At 48.6% G+C, this 20,362-nt stretch overlaps 2 protein-coding genes across 2 annotated transcripts; one reads left to right on the forward strand and one right to left on the reverse strand.

The window, feature by feature from the left end:
* The first annotated feature begins 1,181 nt into the window (after positions 1-1,181).
* SLC16A8 (solute carrier family 16 member 8) lies at positions 1,182-8,122 on the forward strand. The gene is made up of 4 exons (XM_061450818.1): positions 1,182-2,438; positions 2,930-3,073; positions 3,576-4,439; positions 6,216-8,122. The coding sequence occupies exons 1-4, from the start codon at positions 2,210-2,212 to the stop codon at positions 6,608-6,610; spliced, it is 1,632 nt and encodes a 543-aa protein (XP_061306802.1). The 5' UTR covers positions 1,182-2,209; the 3' UTR covers positions 6,611-8,122.
* Positions 8,123-9,227: 1,105 nt separating this feature from the next.
* PICK1 (protein interacting with PRKCA 1) lies at positions 9,228-20,046 on the reverse strand. The gene is made up of 13 exons (XM_061450823.1): positions 20,013-20,046; positions 18,691-18,780; positions 17,969-18,080; positions 17,378-17,506; positions 17,188-17,254; positions 15,789-15,878; positions 15,306-15,359; positions 15,143-15,205; positions 14,746-14,879; positions 13,866-13,958; positions 13,076-13,126; positions 11,304-11,448; positions 9,228-11,036 (listed from the first exon to the last, which is right to left on the reverse strand). Exons 2-13 carry the CDS (start codon positions 18,729-18,731, stop codon positions 10,789-10,791), a joined length of 1,227 nt encoding a protein of 408 aa, XP_061306807.1. The 5' UTR covers positions 18,732-18,780; positions 20,013-20,046; the 3' UTR covers positions 9,228-10,788.
* Positions 20,047-20,362: the final 316 nt, after the last annotated feature.

The raw sequence follows: 20,362 nt of genomic DNA on the forward strand, positions 1-20,362 counted from the left end.
GATTCATTTCATTTGTGGTGCAGGACAAGAGCAAGAAGAGTGAGGGTAGGAGAGGGGCTTGGATGAAAAGGGTCAGGGTATGTTTGGTGGCAGTCACTCCTATTTGAAGTAGCTATGTGCAGGAGATGGTGCAGTGGTGGAGCACCAGCACTGATGGAGAAATCACTGCACTTTTGCAGCAGGCCACCTTTTGTACAGCCATACCTGACTGTGAGTCAGGTGGAGCTAGGAGAGGAGGGTAATGGCAGAGGCTGAGTAAGACAGTTTAGCCTGGCTGTCCACACGCCAGTGATCCAGACAACACCACAAAGGGTGTGAGGGGGGAGGTATGGGTGTCTGGAGAGCATACAATTCATCTGTTCTTCCTTGCCATCATTCTTTGCCTTGAAAATGTCTTTATAGCACCTGTTCCCAGTTCATGCTCCTGTCCCTTGCCACAGTCCCTGAGAACTGAGACTTAGGGGGAGAGACTGGAGTATCCTGCACTGGCCCCTGTGGTTCAGCCTGAGAGCTGTTAGGATATGGCTGCCCCAGTCTGTGCTCAGAGTCAGATCCTACTCCCTCTTCCTCATTGTCCCGGATTCATGGGTTCACCTAGTCATCTTTTTTTCCTTGTTCCCCTAAACAGCATCTTCAGACCCTCTCAGCAATTCCCAGCCCCATTATCAATTTCAGCTCTGCACCCTGAATCTCCTGCAGGCTGAGAAAGCCAGTTGCTCTCCTTTTCTGTGAGAGACTGGTGTCATGGGGTAGTACCACCTCTTGCCAAGCAGGGGCCCTTTACCTGGGCTCTCCTGCAGCTTCTGCCATCCATGAGTTTGCCTAAAGGATTTGTATTTTTCTAACGCACCGAGCAACAGCAGCTATGGGAATCAGGTCAAGTGATGCCCATTGCTGGGAGAGCATGAAGAAGAGAGGGAAGTCCTCAGGAAACGTACACGGACCCAAAATTTCCAGGACTAGCCCTGTCCGTCTCGTCCATAGGAGTGTCCTTGCTCCCTCAGCAGTCAAAGGATGTGACTGCTGGCATTTCCCATGACCATCAGTGTCAAGGGATGTGGACATTGTCACCATCTCACAGTCCTTCAGCTAAGGGATCTGGGGAGGAGACAGAACCCACTTTGGGATTGTGCTGCCAGCAGGAGGGTAATAGGGCAAAACAGCTGACAAAGCCCAGCTCAAGCATGGAGAAAGCCTCTCTGCTTTCTAATGCTTGTCTGATGCTACTTGGGAGCATCTATAATCAAAGTCCAGTGATAGTTTTACATAGAGGTGTGAAAATAAGCCTGGCTGACCAAGAAACCGGGGCCAATGGTGCTGGAAGGGATATGTCAGAGACCTGGTGCCTAGGGGAGATATGAGAAAAACATACCCATAGCAGCCAACAGAAACAAAATTCCTGGGCAGCTTAAGAGCCTCAAGAGCTACTCACAAGACACCCCCTCTAATTCCCTCCTTCTCCCCCCTTTAGGCTTTGTTTGGGCCCTTATGTGTAGGTACAGAGCCCTAATCTCTCTGGCATGCAAATAACCACCGGTTTGCAGTGCTTTTCCCCTTCACCCATTTCCCAAATCTGGCCCCTCACAGCAGGGAAGGGAGGGCGAGAGAAGGCAGGGCCTCCCAGAGGAAAGCACAAGAGGGCTTAATGGATCTCCTATGCCTCACTGATGGGGACTTCTGTAGCAGGGAAAGTCCTGGAGGGCTCCCAGGACTGAGATGGGAGAGGCTTGAGGGAAGATCTTGGGAGCCAAAAGGGATCCACGTTGCTGGCTTTCACCATGCACCAGCCTGCAGGCAAGGCTGGATATGGCGCAAGTGGGGTGCTGCAGGTGCAGCAGATGCAGCTCTCCCGTCTCAGCTGGGAGCTGTGACCCTGCTTGGCTGTGTCTGACCAGGAGTTAGTTACAGAGCTGTAGGATGCCCAAGCTCAAGGGGAGAGCTTCCCACCTCTGCTCAGTTGTGGCTTGACCTCAGAGCCTGAAGCAATCCTGCCCTGCCTGGCAGGATAAAGGTACAGAGAGATAATGTGGTACCCCAGGGAGGCTCTCGGAGCTTGGGGATGGCCGACATGGAGAGAAACCTTGTAGCAGATGTTTGCCTGTCCTGCTTTTCTCTTCTTGCAGTGCCTGGAGATTTCCCTCTTTCTTTTTTCCCCTCCTTCTGTTGCCTTGCTTCCTCCCACAATGTCTTTCCTCTCCTAGGCTAGACAATGGGGAGACGTGACCCAGAGGAAGGGCATCTCCCAGCTCCTGTGAAGCCCCCAGATGGTGGCTGGGGCTGGATCGTGCTCCTTGGCTGCTTTGTGATCACCGGCTTCTCCTATGCCTTCCCAAAAGCCGTCAGTGTCTACTTCAAGGAGCTCATGAAAGATTTCCATGTGGGCTACAGTGACACAGCCTGGATCTCCTCCATCATGCTGGCCATGCTCTATGGGACAGGTGATGCTTGGACACGCTCCCTCCTTCCCAGCTTGTGCCTTCCCTGCCCTGCTACAGGCCAAGACCCATGTCCCCATAAGCCTTCCTCATGCTCACTGACCTGGTGACATGCAGAATGCAACTGTCTCACCACTTCTCTTCTAGAAGTGTGCTGTATGGCTGTCATGTCCCCTGTTTCCTCTGCTCCAGGAGACCTGAGATGTGCCCCACCTGTCTCTCACACAGTTAACATGGGGTTTGCTCCCACTGCTCAAGTGCTGCCCCTATCACATCAAGCCCCTCTTGTTCCCAGGCACTGGGGGGCTGAAGGCAAGGCAAAGCAGTCTCCACATCCCTTGGCTGGGCCCAATGGATGTGCATCTAAGCAGCCAAGCAGTGATCTCTGTCATTAATGTTTCATCTTCCTGAGTGCCCTGTTTGGGCTGGCTGCCCCTTCCCACTTGTCCCATCTCCTCCTGGTCTCCTACTCTGTCCCCTCTGCTTCCTCCCAGGACCGGTATGCAGCATCATGGTGAACCAGTTTGGCTGCCGGCCCGTGATGCTCATTGGCGGGCTGCTGGCTTCCTCTGGGATGATCTTGGCATCTTTCACCACCAATATCATTGAGCTTTATCTGACAGCCGGCGTGCTGACAGGTGAGAGCCCCAGGAGTTGGGAAGGGGACACAGACTTACCTGCAGAAGAGCCAAGAACACGCTGTATCTCCCTTTAGCATTACATCTAACATTAGGTCTTCCCTCACCTATTTGCATCTGCTCATAGGAGGCATCTAGTCCTGAACACTGCATCTGTGGGAGATGCATCTGCTGGATCTAAAACGATGCTCAGTTACCATGGCAACTTGGGTGGTATATAGTGGTAGAGGAGAGAGGCAAAGTTCCTGTTGAAGGCACATGTCCTGTTAAACACAGCCATGTTTACCTCTTTCAGATACACCTCAGGTAGACAGCTTAGCCCATCTTCTCCAGGGGCAGCCCACCAACATGGGAGCAGAAGGAGCAGAGGCTTTTGAGGGACACATGAATCCCATCATGGGACTTCGGGACTAAGGCAGCCTGAAGGGAGCTTCAGCCTGTTGCAAACCACGTCTCATGTTCTTGTACTTCCTGTTCCCTCCTGGCTCTCACCCTCCTGCAGGTTTGGGTATGGCGCTGAACTTCCAGCCCTCACTGATCATGCTGGGCACATACTTTGACAAGCGTCGGCCTCTTGCCAATGGACTGGCTGCTGCTGGGAGCCCTGTTTTCCTTTCCTCCCTCTCTCCACTGGGGCAAGTGCTGCTGGAGAAGTTTGGCTGGCGAGGAGGGTTCCTTATCATGGGTGGCCTCCTGCTTAACTGCTGCACTTGTGGGGCAGTCATGAGACCCTTGGATACAGGCATGAAGAGGAAGACGGAGAAAACGCGGGACAAATATGAAGCCAAGGAGATGCTGCCCATGGGAGGTAAAACAGAGGAGGGAATCAGCACCACTGACGGAACCATGAAAGCCAAGAAAGCCAAGAAGAAGCCCAGGAAAGGAAAGAAGCTTCTGGATTTTAGCATCTTTTCCAACCGAGGGTTTATCATTTACACTATTTCCAAGTTCATCCTGGTCCTGGGTCTCTTCGTGCCCCCCATCTTGCTGGTCAACTATGCCAAGGACACAGGTGTGCCAGACACAGAGGCTGCATTCTTGCTCTCTATCATTGGTTTCATAGACATCTTCGCCCGCCCAGCCTGCGGCATGGTGGCAGGGTTGAAGTGGGTCCGCCCTCACGTGGCATACCTGTTCAGCTTCTCTATGCTCTTCAATGGCTTGACAGACATCTGCAGTGCCAGGGCTAGCAATTACACGGGGCTGGTCATCTTCTGTGTGTTTTTCGGCATCTCCTACGGCATGGTGGGGGCACTGCAGTTCGAGGTGCTCATGGCCATCGTGGGCTCCCAGAAGTTCTCCAGCGCCATCGGGCTGGTCCTGCTTATTGAGGCTTTCGCTGTGCTCATCGGGCCACCCTCTGCAGGTAGGTGTCTTGCCGCAAAACACAGGTGATTCATTTGGCTGCCATTCCATGCTACTGCAGGTATTGGGCATGGTATTTGATGAAAGACCCTATTCCTCAACTTCGGATTTCCTCTGGAAACTGAGATCTGAAGTAAGAGCTCCCAGTCTCACTCCATGCACCACAACTGAATCTAAGCAGGGCACAAGACGGCAGGTGGTATTTCCCTCTGCTTTGCTCACAGACCTGAGTGGTGGCAGGTAGACAAAGCTATCCAGAGATATGCATGACTTCCAGTGTCCTTCAGTCCTGATCAGTGGTACTTCCCTCACTTTCATGCTGGGATCCAGGACTCTGCTTTCACTGTGAATGTTGCATAAAATCATGTTATAGGTAGGGTCAGGCACATGCTGCAGGCAAACCTTTGAGAGTCTTCATTACGACAAGGCAAAGATCTTTCAAGTTCTCCTTGGTGTCCATGGCCTTTTGATTGGTAACGATCTCAACTTGTGTTGGCCCCGGTCCAAAGGCACAGGCATTTTGGTGTCAATCAAGTCAAAACAGCTCATAGAGCCACCTGAGGCATTTACTGTTACTTCCTTTTAAGAGGATTAAGGCACAGTTTCTCGACCAATCTGGTCTAGGCTACAGTAAGGTCCATGCGCCACAGACAGTCCATAAATGAGCTGCTGAATGGAGAGAGACCCTTCACCCAAGAAACTGGTGTAGGTCACTGTTAAGTGTCACAGGAAGTCAGATCATGCCAAAGGCTTATTTACAAATGAAGTGAGGTCTCTGCATGTGTGATTTGTGAGGAAGGGTCAGGGACAGACCATGGACCACTTTGTTGCTTCCTGCACTCCCTTCCTCCAGCTGCAACTCATGAGCTAAAACCCATCGGTGAAGACCTCTAATGATCTGTTCCCTAGCACGTACCACCAGTTATGAACAAACCCACTCTCAGCAGCTCCACCCAGGCCTCAGGTAAAAACTGATGTTCAACAGAAGATCCTCTTTATGGTAACAGTAATTCATGTCTTGTCTTAAAAGCTGTGGGGCAGTCAGCAGTCCTAGGCTAGGGAGGGTCAAGGAATACCTGTCATGGAGGCAGATGCAGATAGATCATGGGGATGAGGCGGATTGAACAGCACCTTGCTCCTTGGAGCAAGACACACCAGGGGGTAGTGATGGGGGACATCCCTCAGCTCTCCTGACTCAGCTCAGCTGTGCCTTGACACTGTGCACACGCACAATGGGATGCAGATAGTGCAAAGCCACTGAAGAAGAGTGCTGGGGGTAGCCAAGTCGTGGTGCCCTCCTTCCCCCCAGCAGGACCTGCAGGACCCCCCGGTTCAGGGAGCCTGGGTGTGCTGGCAAACCCGACAGCTCAGGCCTGGGGAGCAGTACTCGGCTGGAAGAAGGGGGTTGAACAAAGTAGCTTTGTTTGTGTAATCCTCCTGAGCTGCTTCCCGCCCCATGGTGCTGAGGGAGTTTGGCGCAGGATAAGCTGCACACATGCATGCAGGCGTGCACGCAGGCTCCTTGCTCACCATCCAGCTTGGATGGGCAGGGCACATACATTCACCTGGAGATGAACTCGCCACATTTACTGACAGTGAGTGGAGAAGATATCTTGAGAACCTCTCTTTGGCAGAGAAATCATCAGGTGTGGGGCAACCAAAGGGACTTCTCTGCCAAAAAAGAGAAATGGGTCCTCAGGCAAATGCAGGTGCTGGTCTGTCCATGCAGGAACATGTAGGCTGAAGCTAACTCTCTCATTTCTTCTCCGACCATCAGGCCGCTTGGTTGACGCTCTCAAGAACTACGAGGTGATCTTCTACCTGGCAGGCTCAGAGGTGGTGCTCTCTGCTCTCTTCCTGGCCATGGCCACCTATTGCTGCCTGAACCGAGGCAAGAAGAAGGAAGGTTCCCCGGAGAAGAACCCTGCCGCGGGTGGTGGGAGCGACACTGAGGAAGCAGAGTCCGATGTGCAGGAGGCTGAGGAGCACAGCAGTGACAACCACCAGCCAGCCCACAGCACCGACAATGCCGTGGTGGCAGCCAGCGAGGAGGCCAACCATGTGGCAGAGGAGCAGGGCAGGGAGGGAGGCGGGTGTCCCGCTGGGGACGGGGAGGTGCTGGCACGAGACAGCTGCGATGCTGACCAGACGGTGGAGAGGGACAGCTTTTAGCCAGGGCAGAGGAACAGGGATGTATAAATCTGGCCTTGTTTGTATGCACCTCAGCTTGGGAGGGTAGGTGGGAGATGAGGAGGAGAAAGTGGAGACAAACACAGATGTAAGAGGGAGAGGTATAAGAATAGCTGGTCCTTATGTACGTATGTCCACATACATACCAGTGATATGTCTACTTGCATCCTGCACCCATGCTGGTGCAACTCAGGCTCAGAGCAGCCCAAACACCAAAAAGAAAACAAAAAATCATCTTCTTTCCTCACTTCCAAACCAGCCCCAAAGAAAGTCTGTTGAAGAGGCTGCCAAGGACTCTCCTTCTCCTTCTGCATTGTCATAATACAGAACACAAACAATTAGAGACTCTTTGCAAACAGATCTGGTACGCTTTGGTTTGGTGTCAGTGTTTCTTCCACCTCACTTCCACAGTCGGGATAGCACCAGGCCAGCTGGAACCAGGTTTAGGAGGTGGCGTAATTCATAGCTATCATATGAGCCACCTCCAGCTGCAGCCAGCATGGGCGCAGATGCTGCATTCCCTGCAGTGCCTCCCTTGGGCACTGCCAAAGCGGTGGGATACCTCCCTCTGGAGCATCTTTTGTGGGTGATAAAGTTGGGGCAGCGATACATGATTCTGCTGTTACAAGTGGGGAAGTGCTGGGTAGAGGCTGCTGCAGTGCAAGAAGAAGACATCTAAAAAGGTTAATGCCATTGGGTGAGCAGCCACGAGACGGAGCCTCACCGACAGGAAAAGCAGTGAGCTATCAGTATCTAGCCTGAAGTGAGTCCTGTTGATTTGTGAAGGAGCAATTTGGCCTCTATGGGAGGTGGGGGTTTCAGGGCAGGTAAATAACTGTGTCCCAGGCAATTCGCCACTCACCAGGAATGGCACCAGGCCCATGCGTGTTTTCCTTTCAGAGAAAAACCCCTTACGTAAAGGAATCAAAGGTGAGGCAGAAAGACAATCCAGAGCCCCCAGTGCCATTGATGAGGGTGTTGGAGCACGTGGTAAGGCAGGCATGACTCCCTCACCCCTGCTGCAGCGGTGGATTTCCAGATTGAGAGGACAACCTTCCCTGGCATGCTTAAACCACTCCTAATCTGCTTTAGGACTGGACCTTTTATAAACAACCCTGGGCAAAGCCCTTTCTTCCGGTTTCCTGAACTGTTTCACCTCAGAGGCCCTGGGGGAACCTGTGACTATAACAAGGGATCTAAAACTAAGCAGAGGGATACACGGAAGGCAGCTCATGGGACCATCAAAATAGGTGTTTCATTCCAGACCAGACTGACTACAAGTTAACAGGCAGTGGGTGAAGCCTGCAGCACCCGCAAAGCCATTTAAACAGGGAGGGGAGAAGGGACATGAAGGAAACGGTTTCATTCTAAACATTACTAAGCAAAGAGCAGTAAGTGACAAGCAAAATAAAGCTGCTGAAGAATGTCAGTTTAAAGAGACATAAGAACTGGACATTGGAACTAGATTATCTGAAAGGTCCCTTCCAACCCAAACCATTCAATGATTCTGTGCAATTGGAAGGGAGAAGGTAAACCCCATGGTTCTGTACCCTGCCTCACCACTATTGTCAGCTCCAACTGCGGGTCAGTTACAGTCATGACTTTGGGCTTCTTCCTATTCAAATCCACTTAGAAACATCCCAAATCAGACTAAGCCTCATGACAAAGCCCAGCTGCAAAGCTCTGGGAGAAAGAGAAGGAGCAGCAAGAGTGATGGAGCACTGCAGGCATTCATTCACTGCTCCACAAGCTTATTCCCCCCTCCCCACAAGGTAATATCACTGTCGCTGCTCTGCTCAACCGAGTCGCTCTGCAGTGCTTTCCCAGCAACCCTAACCCCCTGTCCCCCAGGCCTGGTTTCCCTTGGTCACCAGTACCCCCTCAAAGTGGCAGCTCACATCTTCCCAGTGGTCCAAGGCCCTTGTCAGCCAGGCAGGTCATGGGAACCAAGTCGCCTCTGTTTCCTTGTCACCAGTCAACGTTCCCCACTAAGCCTCCTGCTCTGAAATCTTTTCACAAACCACATAAAAGCCCTCAGGGTACCAGATGTTGCTACAGACAGTGCTGTAAGATCCCCAGACCTCTTCCTCCACCAGTCAGGTTGCAAAAAACATGGCCAAGCTGCCTTCCACTCCTCATTGTCAGCAATTTTCAAGCCAGTTTTCTCTGTCCCTCTGAACTGCTCCGTATTATGGCATAACGAACAGCTCTGAAAGAGGATCAGGGTCTTAAGCATCAGCTCAAGCTTGTGATGCAACAGCTAAGCTGTATGGAGAAGCTGGCCCTGGAGAGGTATGCAAGGATGCCACCCCGCAGAACTGAGGCAACTGGTGATTTTACAAGGCTGGTGCTCCCCTGGAAAGCCACGCTGGTCTTACATGGAGGACTGGCCTTGCTACAGCATTTATAAACTTTCTCCTCTACAAACACGTGCTGCAGTGACAATCATAGCTTGGCACAGAGATTATCCACCAGTATGAGCAAGAAACATGAATGGCCAGCACATGACACCCATCTTCTCATCACTATATTTTAAGATTAAAACCAATAGGGGATGTGCAAATAAACCTCTAAAGAAAACCCATAAAGGACAGGAAACGAAATGTCACATTTTTCTTTATTAGAGACAACAGTCAGTACAACAGAATCCATTGAAATCTTCCAGAACAGCTTAACCATGGATGGCTTTCTTCCAGGCACACACAGAGATGACAAAGCTCCAAAGACCAATCGAAGAGAAAAAACACAGAAAACCAAACATCTCGATCATAAATTAATGCCCTCGAATAACTTCTCTCACTACCACTAGAATGTAATGACAGAAGTGAAAACCCTTGCCTCTGAGAAGCACACTGCTCCTGGCAGTTGTGCTGTCTGCCAAAACAGAAAGTGCTAATCTGCCTCTGGGATCAGCCCACAGGGACAAAGGGAGAAGAGAAAAGGAAGGAGGAAAGATGCAGCCTCACTTACCTCAATCTTCCTTCCTCTCCTTTCCTTGTGCTGGGAATGGGATGTCAGCCACTGGTGCTGGCTGGCCCAGGGCAGCACAAATGGCTGTGCTGAGAGGAGAGTGGGGAGCAGCATGCTATTCATGCTTTGCACTAAAAAATCTCAAAGCCTCTGCCTACAGGCCATGCCTTCCTCTCTCCACGAGGCTGTCTCTCCTCTCTAGCTGAAGAGCCATACAATAATGAAGGAGACATGGAAAAGAGAACGATGGAAAGGAAATGGGTGCAGCTTTGCTGTCATTCCTAGGAACCTGTCTGCCACAGACAAGCACTCTTACCTCAGCATCTCTGCTGACTAGGGGGGGCTCTTTCCTGAGCCAGGTCCCTCCTTCCCACAGGGAAGGGCAGAGCCACATCCTACAGGATTCTAGCCCTGTGCTGTAGCTATGGAGTGTGCAGACAGTGCCAGCTGTGCAGGAGCTCAGTGACTTTGAAGAGGATGGAAGCCAGGGGAAGAGATTTCCTACATCTGCAGCTCTGCATACCAGACACCTACTCCCATCAGCCCCTGCTTTGAGGGCTTCCCCCAGCTCCTTGGATGGACGGTGATCCGATCACATGTACTACCACCACTTCTAGACATCAGTTTGGACTTCTATTTCTTAAAAGCAGTGATCATCCTACAGAAATCAGTCCTGCAGCCCACGGGGATGGACAGAAGAGACAGAAGTAGCTCAAAACAGGCCAGAGAATGGGAAGCTTGGAGACAGTGAGCACTGGGATGAAGAAAACAATGCTGGTGCCAACAGCTTCCCCTACCACAAGGGGAGGACAGAAAGGGGCTCTTCATGCCATTTGTAACCATCTCCAGATGTTTAAGTGGCCTCCATAAGACAGAGGGGAGTGGTTGCTGCCCTCTATGCTCGGCAATGTCCTGCCTGCACACGGTCACATGGTGGTGTGGGAGGGGATTTTCCTCCCCACACCTCAGTATTCAAGTTGGGCAGCAGGAATCTCTAGGAGTAAAAGGAATATCCAGGCAAACAAGCAAAGGAAGAGAGGAGAAAGCAGAGGTTGGTACCGATCCAACCAGCTATCCCCACCCAAAGCAGAGGAGGAATTCCAGGCTGGACATACACAGAAATCTCAGAGGATGAATCGTTATGTGAAACAGACATTTATAACAGTCTGCAAAGTCTCTCCTCTGGCCACTCAGGCATCATCAATGAGCTTTTCACCATTTGCCTGTTCCTTCCCGCTACCCTCTCTCTCGCTTTCTCCTCCTTCTTCTTCCTCTGCACCGTCCGTGTATGTGTCCTTCTGCCCGTAGTTAAGAGTAGTGCGGGCAAGGTCCACCTCAATGGGAAAGACATCTGCATCTCGGAGCACGGCATAGCAGTCGTCGTAGTACTTGGACATGGTGGAGACAAAACGCTGGAGCTGGAACACGATGTCCTGCACTGTAGTGGTGACATGTTGGGAACAAGTCAGGTGCATGAAAACCCCCTTCCCAGACCGAGAGAAGGCTGTGATCAAGCCTCCCTCACAGCATTAGATACAGTCTCCTAAGCATTAATCCCTTTTGTCCCCTGAGGGCGGATGTCTCAGGCACAGCCACAAAAAGGTTCTTTAGTAAAGATTTCCAAGCTGAGATGAAGGAGAGGCACAAAGGCCAAAGCCACGTTTGCATGACCCTTTCAGGGGGTGGCCACAGCAGCGATACTCACCATGTTTCTGGTCCAGGAGCTCTATTTTCTCTAGCACATCCTTCCTCATCTTGGCAAAGCGCGTGCGAGCCTCCTGCCGGCAGCGCAGGATAAGGCGGTATTCATAGTTCCCAGTGCTGACCCTGTAGAGGGGTTCACCCAGAGCCTGCCAAAAACACAGCACCATTTTAGAGACTCCCACAACAGTGCTTGTATCATAAAATCATAGAATGGTTTGGGTTGGAAGGGACTTTAAAGATCATCTAGTTCCAACCCCCCTACCATGGGCAGGGACACCTTGTATGCAAAGTTTGTTGGCTGTTGTGGACTTACAGTGCTTTTGGGTTATTATAGCCCTCTCAGGATCACTGCAACTGCAGTCAGGAAGCACAAAACATGAGGAACACTGAGCCAGGTCAACAACTGGCAGTCAGTGGGGCCACTCTGAAGGCCAAATACACACCAGCCACAGTAACGAAAAACATCACTACTGTGCAAAGCAAAAAGGACCAGCACCTTTCAACTCAGCCTGGAAAAGTGGTATGGCTTCTTATGTGAACTATTAAGACAAGCACTGTGAACAAGAGTCTAAGAGCTGAAGGATATATTAATTTATATCAATCAGACATAAAATTCTGACCTCCTCTGCAAGCTTCCCCTGCCCAGTGCAGGGGAGTTGGACTAGATGACCTTTGAAGGTTCCTTCCACCCCAAACTATTCTATGATTCTATATGGATTGTGTAACATATTATACATCTACACAGAGAACCCTGTGGTATCTACAACCATCCAGACACAACACTAGAAAACAGTAGGGAGGGACCGATACATTGTCCTGCAAAATAGTTTTGAGAGACAGGGGTTAGGTCTGTCAGCAGAACAGCATTCTTCTCTTGCATCAGTAAACATAACTACATAAAAATCCATATTACAGACTATGGCTTGATAATGCACGCTGCATGCTCCAAAACCCAAAGATGTTACTCTGCTGGTCAAGACTGGGATTCTTTCCTTCCCATTTACAAGGAAAGATACAATTAAATGTTATCTTAGGAAAGTTTTATTCCTTCCTGGCACTGGGAACTAGGCATTCCAAACAATCAAATCCCTGCTCTGAGATCAATACCTAGGAAAAAACAATATCTTACTTTAAGGCAGGGCATCCAGACATAGAATCATATAGTCACAGAATCATAGAATGGTTAGGGTTGGAACAACCTTAAGATCATATAGTTCCACACCCCCTTCATGCAGGGGATACCTTTAGCTATCTTAAACAGAGCTGTTAAGGATTACAGTCATAAGCCCCTAAATCCCCTATTGTTAAGAGAGATCCTTTAATCAATTTTCTTCAACTACAAATGCACTATTCACATGCATTTTGCTGCGAAGCAGCTCAACCTCCATTTCTCAGAAACAAGTCCAGACTTAATTATAAGCTGTACACTACACACAAATGGAATCTATGAAAATAACACCTTAATCCTCCTTACATACGCTGATATTACTCAAACACTGAGATAAGCAACCACTGAGCAAACAAGCTGCAGAGATGATGTCTGGTCCCTCTGCTATTCCACAGCGCTAGTGATTCATGACAGTGTTCCCCAGATAGCATTTAAAGATCTCCAGTTTCTAAAATGTTAAGAACAAATGTGTGTAATTCTTAGGATGCGTTCACTAGTTTCATGCAAACAGGAACAGGAGCTATTTTACAATTACAGGGCAGTGTGTATAGGGAAGCTGCACAAAGAGAGTATGCAGTTGTCATTGTTACAGTGGTGGTACTCACAATGCAGCTGTACTCCTCATCATCCATCTCTTTGACTTTCAGGCAGTAAGACTTTACAGAATTTAAAACAGAAGGAAATATTAAAAACTAGAAGTGATTTCATCATCACCCATAGCTATACAGTTGTACCAATTCAAGCCTTCCTTCAATGCTACAGCTAGGGGCTCTGGGGACAGCACAGTGGGATCAGAGTATATTAAACATCCCTAGTGGAAAGCAAATCTGTGTGGAGAAAGATGAGAGAAAACGGCGGGGGAGAAAGAAGGTGCTTAATATTTATATTACAGGAGCAAATACTTTAGATAAGTATACCCTAGTAAGAGAAAAATCCTGTGCTCATCTACTGTTTGGGAAAACACAATACCAGAAAAGTATGAGCAGGGAGTAAATAAGGAGGGAAAAAGGAAAAAAACAGATGAATTGTGGGAAGGACTGAAGCGGGAAGAGATGCTGCCATATTCACTTGCCTTAGGGCTGCAGCTCCAAATACTTCTCTCAACTGGTAAAAGAAAATAGAGTCCTACAGTTATAGAACAGATGCACTTAACAACCCCATGCTTTTTGGGTGCAGAAAACATGGGGCGAGTAGAAGAGAAGAGAAAAAATAAAAGGCATGCTCTAAATAAAAGCAATTATGCCTTGACAGTTACTTACTTTAGCTAATGAAGAACAATCTAAAACTATCTGAAAAATGTGGACTGGAGAGCTTTTTGGGGAGTCCAAGAAGTCAGGCTATGATTCCACAAAACTTAATTTCAACCAGCATTTAAAAAGCAAGCAAGCAGCTCACCAAATATTCAAACTTGACATCCAGGTATTTTTTGATAGTCAGCCTTGTGTCAGGAATGGCTTTATTCAGATACGTATTCAAGTCAGTAAGCATCTGCAAAGGAAATATCCTGTTGCTGAATGTATGACCAAAAAGCATGACTACATTTTATCAAGTACAACCTTCGAATCAGCACAGGTCATGAGATTGACTCGAGTTAACTCTTTTTTGAACTAGAGCACATCTGAAAGAAAATGTTTGATCTTGACTCATCATTATCACAGTTAGAGCATCCATTACTGTCACGGGCAAGTAGTTCGAGTCTCAGAAATGCATGCCTCACTTCCAGCCTGAATTCACCTTCTTTCAACTCATCTTGTTTCAACTGGTCCTGGAAACCACCCTCCCTGATTCAAAGGCCCACTACCCCGTGCTGTCCATTCAATACGGCACTGAAAATTGTGCCCAAATCAACATCTAATCCTCTCTTTACTAAAGTAAGTGGACAGATCCCCTGGAGACTCTAATTTACATATACTGATCAAAATCCTTCAGTTGTTCCTGGTCTGTTTATCTAAACTCTTTTACATTTAGTGACATCTTTTAAGTATGGGTACCAATATCAGGGAAAGGGCTCTAAAGTCTATACTGATCAAACTATCCCCTCATCCTCAAAAGAAAAGGAGAGGAATATACTCATGTGCAAAAGTCAAAGGGACAAGATTGATATACTCGCTACACTACCTCTTAGGTTCTTTATGAAGAGAGTTCCTTGAAGGAAAGCAACGACAGCTTTTACCACAATGAATGATCTTTAAGATCACACGTTCAAAGACAGGCTTCTGTCTTTCTAGGTTCCCCTCTTCTCCAGACCCTGTACTCCTATGGTTATATTCTTTACCGGCTTAATTGTTTTTAGAAGGTGAATCCCAAACTTCTCAATGTTGCGATGGGCATCAGCAAATTTCACAAAGGCTTCACTGGCAGCTGGTTGCGGCTCCCGTACACCAATGACAGAGAAAACATCTCCAAATGCTGGATGAGGGTAATAAATAGAAACACATGAAAGAAGAAGCTGACCCTGGAGAAGAATCTTGCCTCCTAAAGACCAGAAGTCTTCAAGGCATTATTTCCATGTCCCATGCGTAAGACCGCCAATGCCAAGAGAGCAGCCCTTCCCAGCTCATTTCCACAACACTCAGTTTTCTTTGAGCAAGGGAACCGTACATCTAAGTACTGGCTAAAACTCCTGAAACTAGAGCCAAAGATTTCTCCTCCTTTCACTCAAGATTCTTTACCTCTGTGCGTCTGGGATAGTTCAAAGAAAGCTCTGAGAAGACTCTTGGTGTGCTCTGTCAAGCCTGTGATAGAAGCCAGAAAAAAGCATTTGAGTCATTTCACTGCACCATAACGGAGGTATCCCTCTCCCCCCTCTGGTGTCTGATGGAAGAAGCTGTTTACCTTTGTACAACTCTGCAGTCCTTTCCAGCTCATCTAACCTCTTCACTAGTCCATCTAATTGGAAACAAGAATCAGAATACAGAATTAGAACAGTCAAATCCATTGCATGGTTAAGACCCGATCAACTGGAAAAAGTTTCATGCCTCTGGTTCAAATTTCCCTCACCTTTTAATGCCTGTCTCCTGGCCCAGCATGGGAAGCTTTTAAAACCACTGCAAACTTATTTTACAGTGTGGGGTCACCACCTATTGGCAATCGCCAAGTGGTTCCCCACTTTGAATTAATTTGACCCTAGCTAGCATAAATGGCCCCAGTGACAGGATATATCACTCAGGATGGGCAGAGGCAATCACAACAGTGAGGCAAAGCAGAAGGGAAGAATTATGAAGGAATCATACGGGCCATGCAAGTAACATTAAAGAGCAGGTAAGCACAACAGGGTAAGTGTTTCCTTAAGAAAATGTCCTCCTGGACAATACTTACCATTGCAAAGTATGGCTCGGCTTAAGCCCAGGGCATCCGCTGTCCCTGAGCTCATGTTCTCTACCAGCCGGTGCTTTACCTTCTTCAATACTATAGGCCAAAAGAGAGTTGCAAACCAGGATCAGGGTAATTTCCATGGGCATGAAAAGCTCACTAACATACTTCACTGGTTTCTCAGGCATTGAATAAACTGAACTTAACTCACTATTGAGGTAGCAAGCAAAAAAGAAAAAAAACAACCCACCTACATAGAAACTAGATTTTCAATCCAGCTGTGTATAGCACATCTGCTATCTTGTCTATCTGTTCTCCTCTCACATCCTATATACTCCAATCAATAAAGCTCCAGCACTTCTTTTGGAAGACTATTCCAGTCAATAACTTCACTATAAATCACCTATCCTGATACTTGGAACTAAACTTTGCTTATGCTACTTGCTGGTTTACTTAACTGAAGTCAGGAGACAAGGCTGAAAGCAAGACAGAATTTATGGATCAAAGTTATCCCTTTGTTTGCTTTTATCTTTTGGATCTCAGTTAAACCCTTTTGTCACCTCCTGATGGAATAAATTTCTGTCCTGGGTGGTTATACCCTGGAAATTACTAGAGACAGTTAACGACCTCTGCAGAATCAGATGACTTAGCTACATTTATTTAGAGGCAAACTTGCAGGGGTGCCAAGTGCCTGCAGCTCCCAAGAGTTCAGCTGAAGCCAGTGTCCAGCATCTCTGGAAAATGCCACATTTTCACCACACTTTCCCCAGAAATCCATCTCACTCCTCATGATTTTCCTGAACCCCTGCAATTCATTAGCGCCTTAATCACCATAAAAATAAATGAAAGCAAAAAGAATAGATACATTTCTTTTAGGAAAGCCAGAAAGGTAACCATATAAAGGAGACAACCGTGAAGACTTAGTTCAAAATACAAGCTTTGTTTTAGAAATAAGCCTCTCTCCTCTCCTATAAAGTTTATGGTTGTGCAAAACTCAGTGCAGATAGGTGTGTTTCACCACTGTCTTCCAAGGTGAGAAACTGCAACCAGTACTTTCCAACAGACACATTTCTGCGTACCTCATTTCTGTGAAAATCTCAATAGTCACCATGACTTACAGGTATTAAAAATAAATAAAATTATTACCTAGTTGTTTTACCATCCATGCTAAACACAAAGAAACAAGCCCCCTGCAACAAGTCATGCCTCACCTTTCAAGACTATTCCAAGAAGCAAGGCAAGGATTCTTTTTCTAAACCTGTAATTCTCTTTGACAGCATCCATTTGAAAATGACTGATTTAAGAGGAAGAATGGAACCCAAGTTTTACTCTGGTTTTAGCTCGGACCAGTCTTTCACCCATCCATGTAATTTTAACACTATAAGGAGAAAGAAACCAGTCTTACCAATATCCAAAGACTTGCCCTGCTTTGGGTCGGCCTGAAGTTTGTTGTAGTGTATTGTCACTTCTCCCTGTAGAAAGAGCAAATCCCAAACTGCTGTGCTGGAAGCAAGCAGCAGTGGATTCCTTTACCAATGGACAATAAACTGTAAACTATGACCCAGAAGCTCCCCTGGCCCCCTCCTACCTCTCACCTTTACCATCTGTATCATTTTGGCCACCTCCACCTTGGTTTTTCCCTTGACGGACTTCCCATTCACTCCTGTGATTTCATCACCAGCTGCTACAGTGCCATCTAAGGCTGCAGGAGTGTTATCAAATACCTGGTGGAGAGGAGAAAGAGCACAGATAGTCTGGAATCAAGAGGAAGAGGAAGGTGAATACATGGCTAGTGAACAAAAACCCAGACAATTATATTCCTCCTATTTAACTCAGTTGGATTTTGTGCATGGTGAAGCTGCAGTTTTTCCCCTTTCATAGTGAAGAGGCAGGCTGACAATATAGTTCCCTCAGGAAGTTCTTGCCTCCAAGACATACGTCATCAAGCATACGACTTCTTCACGTTGAGAAAGTCGTGAATTCTAACGTGCTCTCCAAGAAGGATAATTTCAGAAGTCTCTTACATACCCATTAGGTACTAGGGCAAGGAAATCTTATTCACTGGGAAGTGAGATGATGTCTCCCACTTTGAGGAAAACAAATAGTATGGGACTCTCCATGCTTTCCATCTCTGAGATGGAAACTGTTTTACACAGATGGTTTATTCTTCCTCCCTGAGTGCCCACCTGGACAATGTAGAGACAGGGGCAGTACTGTGCTCCTCCCCCAATGCTGATCCCAATCAGGTTCTGAGAGTCCTTCTTCAGGGTCACTGTCCCAGGTACAGTGGGAATCCCCCTGTAATGAGAGAGAGGGAGATGAATAACTGAACATGGTAGGCAGAGCTGCATGCGTATGAAACAGCTCTGGTTGATACAAACTGAAAACTTTACCTCTGCCATAAAGTCTAACAGCATGGGCCATAGTGCTGGAGTGAGAGGAAAACTTGCACAGCATAAATGAAATGCAAGACAAGTGCTACACGTTAAATTCATTGTTGATCTCATCAAATCTTTTACTTGCTCAGGGAATGCCAGTGGTGTTCTCCTTACAGACCTAAGAAGTCATGAGTTTTTGTCCACTTCTTCTTGCCTGCTATTCTCCATTATAGACATTTTTTCTTCTGGCTAAGGTCACTAATTTCCAGAAGGTTTTTCTGCACTGCTTTGCAATCAGGAATGCAGAATATTACCCCAGAGCAACAGAACACGTTCTCCTTTGCTCAGCAGCACAGCAATGCCCATCCCCAGTCTCCAGGGGAAGCAAGAAATCAGGACTGAACAGCAAAACTGACTCCCCAGCACACAGCATCAGGAGCAGGTAAATTTATCCACTCCCATAAGGTCTTGGTTGCAAAGCCTATTTCTAGTGTTAACAAAGAACAGGGAAAGATAAGCAAAATACTCACAGCTTATCTTCCTCAACATCATAGTCCAAATCTGCAAACATTGTTTCGGTTAAGCAGAGCCTTTGTCTTAAACTGCTTATTCCAAACTCCCTGGGAAGAAAGAACAGAATAAACCGCGGTAAAGCAGTGACCTCAACAGAAAATTGCAGAGAATCAACCATCACCCTTGCCAGCACCCTTCTTTGTTTGTCTTTTTTTCAATGTCACACCATGGCCTCTGTTCTTGTACCAAAGCTGAAAAACATGTCAAGTGTCACTGATTCTCTGCTCTGAACGAGACAGGAGAAAGTCCTCAAGTTTGAATGACACCTGCTTCAAAACCCACATATGTGCTTTCTGCACAGTGTTTCCAAAGCACAGAACAAAATGTGGTCCCTTCTGGAAGCTGCTTCTCCACACACTCTACCTGCAACACAGTTGCTAAAGATACTTAAGAGCTTTATCCCCTTCATCATTACACATCTCAATTTTGTTCTTGATTCATATCAAGTTATGAAGTCTATTTGATGTTCTACTTTTTGGCGTTCTCCTCTTACCTTGGGAGGCTACGCAAAGCTTTTCCCAAGCTGCTTTCACAAAAAGCTGCATGTGTAAGTGGCTGTGATTAAAACCAATCTGCCATCTCATTCAGATGGGTATGTCTGTGTGCCTTAGCAGCACCATTATGGAGACTTGTTTTCCTCACGGGCTTTTTGGTAGTGTGAGTGGGATGTTGGTGCCAACAAGCAATGATGGATAGGGCTCGGAGCAACCTGGTCTAGGGTGAGGTGTCCCGGTCCGTGGCAGGGGGCTGGAACTGGATGAGCTTCAAGGTCCCTTCCAACCCAAACCATTGTATGACTCTATGACTCTATACCCCCCGCCCCAAGCCCCCATTTCATTTCCTGTCTAATTTGGGCACTAATTAGCGACACGCTTTGCTTCTGCTCATCCTTCGGCAGCATCAAAGCCCCGGTGACGCTGCCCCACACCGCTGCAGCGGCCTCCGGATGCAGTTATCACTCATCCAACCCCACCGGCCGCCAACGGGCGAGGAGGGCTTCACCGGCACCACCCCGCCACACCGCACCCCTCCTGCCAGCGGCCTCGCACCTCTCACCGGGCCGGGCTGGTGGCCAGCAGCGGGGTCTCCCGGAGGCCCGATACCTCAGCCCTCAGAGCGGGGGAGGAGGGTACACCGGGCACCGGCGCGACCATTTAGGGGGGTGTCTCCCTGACAGGGCTCGGTGTGGGGATGAGGATCACCGGCACCGCCGCCGGTACAACGGCGGGGCTCGGCCCTGAGAGGGGTGCTTGTGATGGGGTAGGGTCCCCGTGCTCACCGAAAGTGGCCGCCCGGCGTGCGGCCCCCGCCGCCACCTGCCGCCCGGCGCCGTCACCCCGCCGACACGTCACCGCCGGGGCCAGCCCGGAAGAGCCCGGTGTAAGCCCGCCCCCTCCGCTGGCGCCGCGTTGCCGTGGAGACGGAGACCCGCGGGGGCGGGGCCAGCCCGCTCCTGACGCCATATTGGGAGCGGCGAGCAACGGTGGCGGTGGTCCTGTGGTGTGAGGGAAGGCGGTAAGGGGAAGGGGACAAGAAGGAAAGGGCTGGCCTCTCTCCTGCCGCACATCCTCCTCTGGTGCGGCTGACTCAGGGAGCTGCTCCTCGGAGGAAGTGTCCTCCGGGTGTGTC

Source organism: Pezoporus flaviventris, unplaced genomic scaffold, assembly GCF_033815535.1.
Source record: "Pezoporus flaviventris isolate CSIRO_AGI_PZ_B2104156 unplaced genomic scaffold, CSIRO_AGI_Pfla_v1 ptg000011l, whole genome shotgun sequence".
NCBI classification, from domain to species: domain Eukaryota; kingdom Metazoa; phylum Chordata; class Aves; order Psittaciformes; family Psittacidae; genus Pezoporus; species Pezoporus flaviventris.

Bases quoted from the DNA above. Each gene is read 5' to 3' on its own strand.
- PICK1 (XM_061450823.1), bottom strand. From the start codon at position 18,731: ATGTTTGCAGATTTGGACTATGATGTTGAGGAAGATAAGCT. The intron at 18,081-18,690 runs GTGAGTATTTTG...CTCTCATTACAG, and splicing joins GATGTTGAGGAAGATAAGCT to GGGGATTCCCACTGTACCTG. The intron at 15,879-17,187 runs GTAAGACTGGTT...TTTGGCCTATAG, and splicing joins GGGCAAGTCTTTGGATATTG to TATTGAAGAAGGTAAAGCAC.
- SLC16A8 (XM_061450818.1), top strand. From the start codon at position 2,210: ATGGGGAGACGTGACCCAGAGGAAGGGCATCTCCCAGCTCCTGTGAAG. The intron at 2,439-2,929 runs GTGATGCTTGGA...GCTTCCTCCCAG, and splicing joins GGCCATGCTCTATGGGACAG to GACCGGTATGCAGCATCATG. The intron at 3,074-3,575 runs GTGAGAGCCCCA...ACCCTCCTGCAG, and splicing joins GACAGCCGGCGTGCTGACAG to GTTTGGGTATGGCGCTGAAC.